General features: G+C 39.5%; 2 protein-coding genes and 1 long non-coding RNA gene across 3 annotated transcripts in view; 1 reads left to right on the plus strand and 2 right to left on the minus strand.

Moving 5' to 3' along the window:
• LOC113467109 (serine/threonine-protein kinase phg2) overlaps nucleotides 1–12,997 on the minus strand; it is a 27,058-nt gene that overhangs the window by 10,066 nt on the left and 3,995 nt on the right. The window lies entirely within an intron of this gene.
• On the minus strand, nucleotides 9,811–10,305 carry LOC113467107. Its single transcript, XR_003391299.1, has 2 exons — nucleotides 10,175–10,305; nucleotides 9,811–10,007 (listed from the first exon to the last, which is right to left on the minus strand). It is a non-coding gene; the product is annotated as an uncharacterized LOC113467107 (long non-coding RNA).
• Nucleotides 11,183–12,248, plus strand: LOC103508510 (mediator of RNA polymerase II transcription subunit 18). The gene is made up of 2 exons (XM_026823102.1): nucleotides 11,183–11,545; nucleotides 11,746–12,248. Exons 1-2 carry the CDS (start codon nucleotides 11,233–11,235, stop codon nucleotides 12,120–12,122), a joined length of 690 nt encoding a protein of 229 aa, XP_026678903.1. The 5' UTR covers nucleotides 11,183–11,232; the 3' UTR covers nucleotides 12,123–12,248.

Below are 12,997 nucleotides of genomic sequence, written 5' to 3' on the forward strand. Positions count from 1 at the left end.
TTTACAAGCTCATGAAGGCTCTGTGTTAAGTTACCACATCATTTTCCACACGCCAAGAAGGCCGAGAATGGCCTATCTCAGCCCAGTACATATACACAGCCTCAGTAACCCGGTTACGTAGACTACAGAGATCAGTCTCGATGTTAACTTTCATGATGTGTCTCATGTACTTACGGGTTTTGATGACTTGATCTTGGATGGCATGGATAAAGCCCTCTGTTTCTGACATGAATTTAAATGAAAAGTATAATATAAACGTGCAAACTAGAGATAAAAAGTAAAAAATGAATTCAGATTGTACGCGTTGCGGAAAAAAAAATAAAAATTTCGAATTTCCCGCCAAGTTTACAAGCTCATGAAGGCTCTGTGTTAAGTTACCACATCATTTTCCACACGCCAAGAAGGCCGAGAATGGCCTATCTCAGCCCAGTACATATACACAGCCTCAGTAACCCGGTTACGTAGACTACAGAGATCAGTCTCGATGTTAACTTTCATGATGTGTCTCATGTACTTGCGGGTTTTGATGACTTGATCTTGGATGGCATGGATAAAGCCCTCTGTTTCTGACATGAGATATCCATCAGTGAGGTATGAAGTTGAGAGATTCTTGTCAACATGGGGATCAGTGTATAAGGATTTTGGATATTTCCCCTTCATTGGACCAGACTGTAGATCGGTTTTCAGCTGTTCTGTAGTTCTTGCTGGTGGTGGAATGAATGTAGAGCTTGCTAGTTTCAGAGGAGTATATGTGTCTGCTTTTTTAAAATATTCCATGAAATCTGTTCGATTGTTGATGAAGTAGTTGCGGAACTTTTGCATTTGTTTAGAATACAACATTTGCAGATCAAGCAACCCACGCCCACCTTCTTTCCTTGGCAGATATAATCTTTCTGTTGCAGAATGTATGTATATGATGGGATCGAAAGTTTTTCATTGCCATTCGAACTTTTCTGTTGAGATTTTCAAGATCTGTATTTGACCAACTGATTATTCCAAAGGTGTACATTAGAAATGGAATGGCCCATGCGTTGATAGCTTGGATCTTGTTTTTGGCATTTAATTCAGTCTCCATCACAGTATTTACACGTTTCATGAATTGTTTTTCATATTGCATTTTCATGTCCGAGTCGTTGATTTTGATTTGCTGCTGAAGACCAAGGTATTTATAGTGTTCGTCCTTGTTTAAGCAGCTAATTGTAACATCATTTGATAAGGTCATGTTGACAGGCTCGCACACTTTTCCTTTCTTGACATGCAACACATTACATTTCTCGAGACCGAAACTCATGCAAATGCTCTGACTGAAATTTGACACCAATTCTATCAAATGTCTGAGCTGTTCTTCACCATTGGCATAGATCTTCAGGTCATCCATATAAAATAAATGGGTGACACGGAATTCTTCTTTCATGTCTATTTTGTATCCAAATGGTGAAGTATTAAGGATATCGCTTAGAGGGTTTAGACACAGGCAGAACAGAAGAGAACTCAAGGGATCACCTTGGTAGATACCTCTCTTGAACATAATCTTCCCAGTTCTTACTTCATTTGCTCCTTCAGCATTGTTCCCTTGGGCATTGGATGGAAGTTTACAAAGTAGTTCTGTGCACCAGTTGTTCATAGTTGACTGAAGAAAATTAATGATGACAGGATCTATTTTGTAAATGCTGAGAACTTTGAGAAGCCAGGAGTGGGGAATTGAATCGTAACATTTTTTGTAGTCAATCCAACCGACAGATATATTTCGATTCTTCTCCTTTGCATGTTTTGTCACTATTGTGTCAATCACAAGAAGTTCCTTACTACCTCTTGCCTTCTTTCTGATCCCATTCTGTTCTTGGGCCAAGATATTGTTTTCAGAGACATGCTTGTAAATCTTTGTCTTTATAATGGATGAAAATAGTTTGTAAATATTCGGAAGGCAAGTGATTGGACGAAAGTTTCCTGGATCATGAGTATTTTTATTCTTGGGTATCATGTATGTTATACCCTTAGTGAAACTTTCCGGTAGCAAATTTGGTTGATGCAAACATTCTTGAAACTGCTTGGCTAACACTGTATGACAATTGGTAAACATTTTCAACCAATAATTCTGAACGTTGTCTGGTCCAGGACTTTTCCAATTCTTCAAGTACTTTGTAGCATACGTGACATCACTTGTTGATATTCTCATTTCTGTCATAGTATGTGTGTCTTTCATTCTGTTTTCTTCTTCACTAATCCATTGAGCATTGGCATCATGTACATTTTCATGTCCCCATAGTTCATTCCAGAAGTTGAATAGTCCTTCTGTAGGAGGAAGAGTTGTATATTCAGATATTTTCTTCTCATTTAATGATTGATAGAATTTCTTTTGATTCCTTCTGAACATTTTATTCTGCTCAAATTTCTTCTTGCGTTTGTTGTATTTCCGGATTCTATATCCCAATGCAGCAGATTTCTGTTTCAACAATTCAAGTTGAACTTTTAAACGTTCGTTATAATCAGGTGCCCAATAGTTGATCTTGAACTCATATGCAATTTCTTTAATTTTATTTTTGACTTTGTATGACACTTGGCAGTTGTTTTTGAAATAATGTGTCAATGTTCCAATTTTACTTCTCAGATGTTTGATTTGATATTCCAACCTCATTTTCCATGGAGGAATTTTGTTGAATTGAGTTTGAGGTCTAGTGGAATCAAAAAAATTGCCCTCGTAGGGCCCCCCACCCCTGCATGCTGAGTAATTGTTGCTCCCTTGAAATCCTATCAAGTGGGGTATCAAATGAATTGTTTCGGTGTGGACAGTCTATTTATGATGTTTACAACAAAAAATAGTGAAATTGTTTGTTCGCACCCTGTACTTTCACAACAAGTAGGTACCTTGCTAGGGACAACCGCAGAAACAAATTCAATGCACTGGCCAACTACACTGGTCGAAGTTGTCGATTTCTTCAGTGTTGTTGCTTGATCTTGTGTCGGTAACAACGTCCCGAGGGATTTATTTTTCGAAACTGAATATTTCCAGAGTTTACTCCTGTACCCCGCTGTATGTATGTGTCATGGTTTCCCTCTGCATCGATGGTGAGGCGAGAGGCTTCACCTTGGTGAAGATGAAGGGCGACGGGGCGTGCCTCTTCAACGCGTTGAGCATGGGCATGTCTCGGACGGAGGTGCATGCGCACGCCATCCGCTCGGACATCGTCGCCCACGTACTCAACGAGGAAGAGAGTATATTACTCTCTTCACACTCTGAGTAGATTTAGAAAAGTATTTCCTCAGGTACTTAAAAAGAGATTAATTGAGGCCTTAGTTCTACCTCTGTTTGATTATTGTGACGTAGTGTACTGTCCAAACTTAACAGTAGAACTTAAAAAATCACTTCAATTAGCACAGAACTCATGTGTTAGGTATATTTGTAACCTCAGAAAATTTGATCGAGTATCCGAACATTACCTCGGGCTGGACTGGATGAGGCTGGATATTCGACAAAAACTGCACATGCTGTTACTGTTGTACAATATTCTCAAATTACAGGGGCCCTAATATTTCCAGGGGACCTGGACTTACCTTCAATCTAGAAGGCTTCATTCCCTAGGCCTCCTGGAAATTCCACGGCACAAAACTGAGATATATGGAAATTCCTTCCACATATCTGCAGCCAGGCTATGGAATTCTCTTCCTGGAGACATTAGAGACTCACTAAGCCTAGGGCAATTCAAAACTTCCCTAGTGAGGCACCTCAAAGAACAGCCCACATTGTGAGCATAAATCTCTTTATTTCTGTTCTTTATCTTCCCTACCTCCCTCCCTCCCTCTCTCTCTCTTCAAATTTTCAAGGTATGTTTATATACCTTACCTAAATATGTGCCCTGAATTTCAAAAGTTTATCTTTAGAGGAATCCTATCTATAGCTGAAAACCGCCAAAAAACGGTCGAAAACCGCCAAAAGCGGTCAAAATACCGCCAACCACAGCACCTATCTGAACCAAACTTTTTGTGTTGCATCCTTGTCACATTTGTGAACTATTTTGTTGACTTACGACCGTGTGCCGAGAGACGAGTAGATACCTACGTGAGAATAGTCTAATCTAAAATATATGTGTAATTCACTCACTCACTCATACTAATTCTAACCCACTTCTAGATGGGCTAGGAAGATGCGGTTTTCACCATTGGATTCCTTATTTTTTTGTACATACTTGGAAAAATTCCAAACCTTTCCCGGAAACTCCGGAAATTCCAAACCGTTCCCGAGATATTGAAGTTTTTTAGTTTCCCATAAGAAATACACAGGGAACACAGTTTGAGGCCAGCAAAACTTTTCCTGCGTTTAATATTTTCTCTCGCTTTTAGTTTCGAGTTTTCGTTTTTGTTTTTTCGAGACAAGACTCAGGGACGATATTAGTTTTCAGGGGCGAAGCCAAGGGAGCGCAAAGCGCGACCTCATGCACATTCTCTCTCTATCTGCCTCTTCTTTTCTTTTCTACCTGTGGTTGGGTGGAAGAGCTCCTTCAGGAGAATCCTGCCACATAAAAGAAATCGTAAAAAAAAATGAACAACCCCGCGAAGACCCCGGGAGCGCGCAGCGCGACCGTATACGCAACTCCGCGTAGCGAACACGCGAAGCCACCCTCCCGAGCACGAAGTGCGAGTGAAGGATAATGGCCGCCATCGAGCACGCGAGGAGGGGAAGTTTACCTCCGCTTGAGATCGTTACCCTTCCTCCACTTATATTCATACCTCCATGTACGTATGAGAGTCTGAGAGAGCAAGGACGAAAATAAATAGTGTGGAAATGAATGACAGGAGAAAATGGATCTTTTTAATCTGACGTTATCGTGTAAACATTTTAACAAAATTTTGAGATTAGTTGGTGAGAAAAACCTGCCGAATCGGTTCGTGTAAAGATACACGGGCGTGCTTACTGGAACTTGGCCTGGCGCACTGCCGTGCGCTCAGATAACAAGGTGACCAAACGATGCAAGCGTATTCCAACAAAAGAGCGAACTAGTGATACATATAGAAGTCTAAAGGCATCTGGTGAGAGACCCTTTGATGTTCTGAAGATGTAACCAAGAAGACGGTGACAGCGCATTGATATGTTGGAGATGTGTGCAGAAAAGGATAATTTACGATCAACGATAACACCTAAGTCCTTGATTTCAACAGTATTTCTGAGAGGGTGGGAGTTCAGATGGTACTGAAATGAAATTGGTTTTTTACACCTTGAAAATTGCATGACAGCACATTTGCTGAGCGTCAGCTTCAGGTTGTTAAAGGAGTCTCCTATGCCATAAGATCTCAATTTAGCAACGAGAAACTTGGCATTAACTTTACTCTATCAAACGCCTTGGCTACGTGGATACTTTTGTGGATATCACAACATTACCAAGTGGTAATGCCGCCACTGGTCGCTACTCGAATAAAGTAGCTACTCAATTGTCCTCACGAGGCTGAGTGCACCCCGAACTCCAGGCACAGAGCCGGCCCTGCCGGGAATCGAACCCGGGCCTCCTGCGTGCAAGCCTATAGTGATACCCGCCCGGCCACGGAAATAATATAACTATTTTAAATCTTACTTTTTTCAATGAAAATTTTGTGCAGATTTCATTTCTGAAAACCTTTTTTATGTGAGTTCAATGGGAAAAAGTTATGAACGATTTCTTAAAGGAGGTCGTGTATTTAAAAAAAAACTTGTTTTTGGCATTTAATTCAGTCTCCATCACAGTATTTACACGTTTCATGAATTGTTTTTCATATTGCATTTTCATGTCCGAGTCGTTGATTTTGATTTGCTGCTGAAGACCAAGGTATTTATAGTGTTCGTCCTTGTTTAAGCAGCTAATTGTAACATCATTTGATAAGGTCATGTTGACAGGCTCGCACACTTTTCCTTTCTTGACATGCAACACATTACATTTCTCGAGACCGAAACTCATGCAAATGCTCTGACTGAAATTTGACACCAATTCTATCAGATGTCTGAGCTGTTCTTCTCCATTGGCATAGATTTTCAGGTCATCCATATAAAATAAATGGGTGACACGGAATTCTTCTTTCATGTCTATTTTGTATCCAAATGGTGAAGTATTAAGGATATTGCTTAGAGGGTTTAGACACAGGCAGAACAGAAGAGAACTCAAGGGATCACCTTGGTAGATACCTCTCTTGAACATGATCTTCCCAGTTCTTACTTCATTTGCTCCTTCAGCATTGTTCCCTTGGGCATTGGATGGAAGTTTACAAAGTAGTTCTGTGCACCAGTTGTTCATAGTTGACTGAAGAAAATTAATGATGACAGGATCTATTTTGTAAATGCTGAGAACTTTGAGAAGCCAGGAGTGGGGAATTGAATCGTAACATTTTTTGTAGTCAATCCAACCGACAGATATATTTCGATTCTTCTCCTTTGCATGTTTTGTCACTATTGTGTCAATCACAAGAAGTTCCTTACTACCTCTTGCCTTCTTTCTGATCCCATTCTGTTCTTGGGCCAAGATATTGTTTTCAGAGACATGCTTGTAAATCTTTGTCTTTATAATGGATGAAAATAGTTTGTAAATATTTGGAAGGCAAGTGATTGGACGAAAGTTTCCTGGATCATGAGTATTTTCATTCATGGGTATCATGTATGTTATACCCTTAGTGAAACTTTCCGGTAGCAAATTTGGTTGATGCAAACATTCTTGAAACTGCTTGGCTAAGACTGTATGACAATTGGTAAACATTTTCAACCAATAGTTCTGAACGTTGTCTGGTCTAGGACTTTTCCAATTCTTCAAGTACTTTGTAGCATACGTAACATCACTTGTTGATATTCTCATTTCTATCATAGCATGTGTGCCTTTCTAAACATTTTCAACCAATAGTTCTGAACGTTGTCTGGTCTAGGACTTTTCCAATTCTTCAAGTACTTTGTAGCATACGTAACATCACTACTTGTTGATATTCTCATTTCTATCATAGCATGTGTGCCTTTCATCTAGGCGCACGGCAGTGTTTCTTCTTCTTTTTTCCCCCCCCCCCCCCCCCTGGGGTCGACCCTGAACTTTAACATAGCGTACTAGAGGTAAATAAAGGGTGTCCCAATAAAAACGCAAGATTTGAAAGGGTCATAACTTTATTATGCGTTGTTTTATCTTGCCCAATCTTTGACAGATTGCATCATGGAGTCTAAAACTGTTCAACAACGCGTTAGCATAATAAAATCGATACATTATCACTTTTGAGTGAGCATGTTCCTAGTCGTAATCGTGTCATTTTCAGTTTTGGTGACGAGAAATGGCCTCCATGATCATCTAATTTTACCCCCCTAGACTACTTTCTGTGGGGGTATCTAAAGTCACAGGTTTACACCAACAAGCACTAAAGCATTGAAAGGTGAAATTGAACGCTGCATTAACGAGATACAGCCTGATTTCGTTGTAAAAAAAAAAAAAAAGAAAAATTCCATTGTTCCTCATTTTTCCTGCTTTTTGACTTTGAAACCTCACCCAAGTAAGCGCAACTGATCTATTACTGCATTGATGTAAGTTAGCAGCCGCCTTTTTATGTAAATTAAATAAAGAAATACTTCTCTCCTCCTTCGGTCGTAGATTCGCAGGTATAAGCGTAACCCATATTTTTTCAACTCGATGAGTGTACATATTTAGCGCACTGAACTTTCATCTGTTTCTTGCAGGTTATACACAGAAGCTAGCTTCTCTCAACTGAATGAGTGTACACCTCCAGAGATGCAACGTACGGAACTTTCATCTGCCGTCCTTCAGCTCAAAGCTCTTGGTATTCATAATATACTCAGGTTTTCATTTCCTTCTCCACCCCCTGCACAAAACTTAAGAGTAGCTTTAGAATTGTTATATTCATTGGGAGCTATGGATGTAAATGGGAACCTTACCAAACCTGTAGGAGAAACCATGGCTGAAATGCCACTACATCCTATTCATGCAAAGGTGTTACTGTCCTCAGGTATGTAGACATTTAGAATTTCTTCTTAAGTTCATTTTGGTACTCTCCAGGGTTTTAAAAAAGACCCTACAACTTAAACATGGAAAAATTGAAATAGGTCCCACTAATGATCCATATTAAAATGAAATTTAAAAATACGGCTGTGATGACCTCGAAGGGGTAAAAGTGGATGTTTCTAAATTTAATTTTTGGGTCTGAATTTCAATATGAATAATAGATCACAGAATCTAAGAATATGGAACCGTCAGCAGTACTGCTGAACTTTAAGTAATCTCTAGAAATATTGAAAGTAATGTTTCATTGTAACAACTAATGACCGGGGCACAATTAAAGTTAAACTCAGATCAAAGTTAACCCCTTTTGATCTAAACAATATGTGGGTAATGTTAATCGAAAGTTTAAAATCAACCAATGAGGTTGCTTGATCAGATTAACATTAATCCAAGTTTAACGCAAAATGTAGCCTCTAGCATAGTTGCAAAGTAACGTATACGAATTTGTTGACTTGCATTCAACGAAGTCGATCGTATGAACCAAAAATCATCCGAGAAAATCGAGTCAGGTATGAATTATACCTAATGAAAACTCATCATTAAACTACAACTGACAACCAAAAGAAGTGAGGATTTGAAGATCACTAATGGTGGGTTTCACCGACCTTTTCAGCCTCTAACGGGCTGGTAACTTAACAACCATGTTAAGCCTATACAAATCAAATGGAAATTAACTGGCTGTTAGCTTAACAGGCCCTCTAAGGACTGAAAATTGGTGAAATCCACCCTAACATTTGAGCACAGCTCCGAGGGCCAAGGACAACCGTTTGAGCCACTGTCATGAGGGGTGCTGGTGAATTGACTGCTGTGAGGATTGTCTATTGAGTGGGTGTGGTCTCATTGGCTGTGATTGGCGTACCGGGGGTGCCATGGTGAACTCTTGGGAGCGCTCACTTTGGTCGATGAGCTCGAACGTTTTGTTGATGGCTTTCAGACGTTTCTCTATGCACGTGGTTGCTAGGATACCGACCTGGGGACACACAAGGAAAGTGGGTTTAAATACTTTGAATGAGAAAATTATGCGGCCTGATAAACTGTGATAACGTGGTGAAATTTGGTATCTCTCAGGTTGACGAAAAGAGACAACACTTCCCAATTATGTAGGTTCTGGGAGCACCAAAGAGTGACCCATAGAAAATACTTACAATCAAGTTACGAGTGCAAATTTTACCTGGAAATCAAACTTGAAACCTGAGACTTTCAGCGTGACAAGTGCTTTATCACTAGATGAAGCCCCTGCGCTTTATAACTTGATATCGAATAATCCCAAGCCTATTTTATCTTCTATCCCGATTGTATCCGGATAGAATCCAATTTTTGGTTATGTGGGTTGTGGGAGAGGTTTTGGGTATCCACGGTCTGATAGAGGCTCGTAGTTTAACCCGAACGGTATTCATTGGTAACGCTCTTATTTTGTCATGTACAAGGTCTGGAATCGAATTCGCAGCCAGAGTCAAATTCCTGCTCTACAGTACTCAGGTATTGACGCAGTACCTCTACCTTCTTCTTACCTATCTTATGAAGCATTCCCAGAGCATGCTACGGCACATGCAACGAGTCCGTGTTATTGCATCAGCTGTTAAGTTCACACAGAGTCGATCGACATCGATGGACTATTGGTCTTGGTATAAGTAGGGCCATCGGCTATAATAAACGCCCTATGTCACTGCGACCTGATAAGATCTTTTGTGACTTTCCCTTTAATTATCTAGAAGAGCCATGGACTTCTTACGAAGGCCAGGGTTCTTTTAGATCGACATCGATAGACTATGTTTGGACACACCTTTACAAACTGAATACTTACATCGGCGAGGGAGGTTTTGCAGAGAGGACAAGATGAGCTGTAGTCCAGACATCTGTCCAGGCACATCCAACAGTAGGAGTGACCGCACGGGGTGGTCACGGGTTTCCAAATGGTGGACCGACACAGGATGCAGTCGAAATCCGAACTGTCGGCCCTGGTCAGATCGATCTTGAGCGAGGAAGGTTGAAATTCTGTATCTGGAAAGAGAAAATGACGAATTGGTGAATCATGCGTATTTTAAAATGTCTGGTTTTATTTTTCTCTTGAATCTCTTGCTATTTATGGAGCATTTTCCATTTATTTATGTGCTTAGTGTGAACACCTTAGAGTCCTTAAACCTTCATAGAGAACAGAATTTACTTACTTTTCAGCTTGTCCACTTCGGTGAGTATCCTGGTCAACAGGACTGGGATTTTCCTGGCTTCACTGGACAGCGAAAATTTGTCTGAGAGTATCTGAAATCAATACAGAACATATCATGATTAATAACACTCATCTTAAAAAAAAAGCATTTTTATCTGAAATCATTGCAAGAAATTGAATGAATGTCATAAACCATAGCTTATTACAGGACAATGTCGTAATCGTAATTGAATTTTTCGACCCCGCCGTGAATCGAATTCAAACATTTCAAACCTGATTTTCCTGGCTTCACTGGACAGCGAAAATTTGTCTGAGAGTATCTGAAATCAATACAGAACATATCATGATTAATAACACTCATCTCGAAAAAAAAAAAGATTTTTATCTGAAATCATTGCAAGAAATTGAACCATAGCTTATTGCAGGACAATGTCGTAATTGAATTTTTCGACCCCGCCGTGAATCGAATTCAAACATTTCAAACCTTTACAAGAAACTTCGACACAAACTGTCAATAACACCCTAAGAAAATTTGTTTTTGAAGTTTGAACTGAAATGGTGTTTAAACCTTCCTAAGATTTCAGAATATTTTGAAGAAGTGGTCTTTACAAGAAACTTCGACACAAACTGTCAATAACACCCTAAGAAAATTTGTTTTTGAAGTTTGAACTGAAATGGTGTTTAAACCTTCCGAAGATTTCAGAATATTTTGAAGAAGTGGTCATATAATCATAAATGAAGATTTGATATTCGTAACAGTGTAGTCATTGTGAAATCGAATTATTTTTCTACATACTATACAACTTATACATATATTTTTTGTCTTCCTCAATAATATAGAACAAGTTGAAAAGTGAAAAGAAATGTTTATAGTGTCTTATACAACTTATACATATATTTTTTGTCTTCCTCAATAATATAGAACAAGTTGAAAAGTGAAAAGAAATGTTTATAGTGTCTTTTTTTCCAATGACGTAAATGTATTACGTTAGCACTGTTGTGTACGTATTCTAACTCAATCTGTTGACAATATCCAATCTTCATTTCCACTGTTGCAGGATGAGTCAGGACTGGGGCGGTACTGTGAACACAGCTATTGATAATTTAACCTCCGCTCTGCGTAGCAATATTATTCCTAATCAGGAATATTTGCTACAAGGTTCAGTGCTAGACTCTGCCGTGGAAATCTTGTTACATCGTCTGCGAGGTCTATGTGATAATGTAGACTCGGGCCCGGAAACATTTCATGATCATGAGATGTGTTTCTCTATCCGCGGGAATCAAACCCAGCCCCTTCTATTACGCGTCCGACGTGCGTTAGATTTCCCTGACATGCCGTATCAGCTACGTTACATAGGACAACCAGAGATGGGTGTAGGAGACAAGGCACGTCCTACCATCGTACGGTCTAGCATAGACGTTGCGATGTAGACTCGGGCCCGGAAACATTTCATGATCATGAGATGTGTTTCTCTATCCGCGGGAATCAAACCCAGCCCCTTCTATTACGCGTTCGACGTGCGTTAGATTTCCCTGACATGCCGTATCAGCTGCGTTACATAGGACAACCAGAGATGGGTGTAGGAGACAAGGCACGTCCTACCATCGTACGGTCTAGCATAGACGTTGCATGCAGTTGTACTGTGGTCGAGTTCCTTACAGAGATGGGGTGTCGTATGGACTTTGAGTACATTTCTCGCGGCTATATGTTCCGGAAAGGGCGAATGAAAATTCTTGTTTCGAAAATCTTCAAAATGAGTCAAGGAAAGCCATCTGACTCGGGGGTTGAACCTATCTCTCAATCTTACCTTGTAGAGTTGAGCATCCTAGCACCTGGAGGACAAGATGTTATAGGAGAAGATATGAAAGCCTTTGCAGAACAATTGAAACCTCTCGTACAATTAGAGAAAATAGATTACAAACGATTACCTCTTAGTATGGCTCCCTAACATCTTATTCACATTCCTACTGGTTCCAGAAATCCAGAACTTTCATAATGTTAATCATGTAAAGTTATTCCTACAGTTCATACTCAATATTCTTCCTAAATCAATGTAACGCTAGAAGCACTAAAATAATATAATAATTAAGAATAATAAGTAAATTCACAGTGTTAATCACCTCCTGAATATAAATCATTACAAACAAGAACTTCAGTATGACTTTAGAGCAGAAATAAATCATCATGTTCAGATATTCACAGTGCAGATTTGTGTTCTATCGATATGATTTGTACTATTTTTTGGACGGAATAAAATGCTCGTATTTCCCAATGCTTGATTTGATTCACAGTGCAGATTTGTGTTCTATCGATATGATTTGTACTATTTTTTGGACGGAATAAAATGCTCGTATTTCCCAATGCTTGATTTATTAATCACCTCCTGAATATAAATCATTACAAACAAGAACTTCAGTATGACTTTAGAGCAGAAATAAATCATCATGTTCAGATTTTTTTCTTGTTTTTTGATAGAGGGAACGACGGTTTAGAATGATGGAGGTCTTAATATTTTTATTTCTTATCGTTCCGAGAACAAACCCTCTCTATTTAAGCCACAGTTTGCCCCAGGAAAATCAAATCCGCGACCTAGCACTTACAAGGTGCTGTCACTGGTAAACTTGATAGAAAACAGCAGCAGCCACCTACCTATCCAGATGTCAACCACGCACAAAGTAACGGGCCTTTGAGTCTCATTCTGGTAGGATATAAATAAGGTATACCCACAAATGTGAAAAAAAAAGGCCAAGTTCCTATCCAAAAATGTCAGCCTATAAAAGTGGTGAGATCAGAAAATAAAGGCCAAGTCTGCATTCCCAGTTT

The sequence above is a fragment of the Diaphorina citri genome, unplaced genomic scaffold, assembly GCF_000475195.1.
Source record: "Diaphorina citri unplaced genomic scaffold, Diaci psyllid genome assembly version 1.1 scaffold405, whole genome shotgun sequence".
Taxonomy (NCBI): Eukaryota; Metazoa; Arthropoda; class Insecta; order Hemiptera; family Psyllidae; genus Diaphorina; species Diaphorina citri.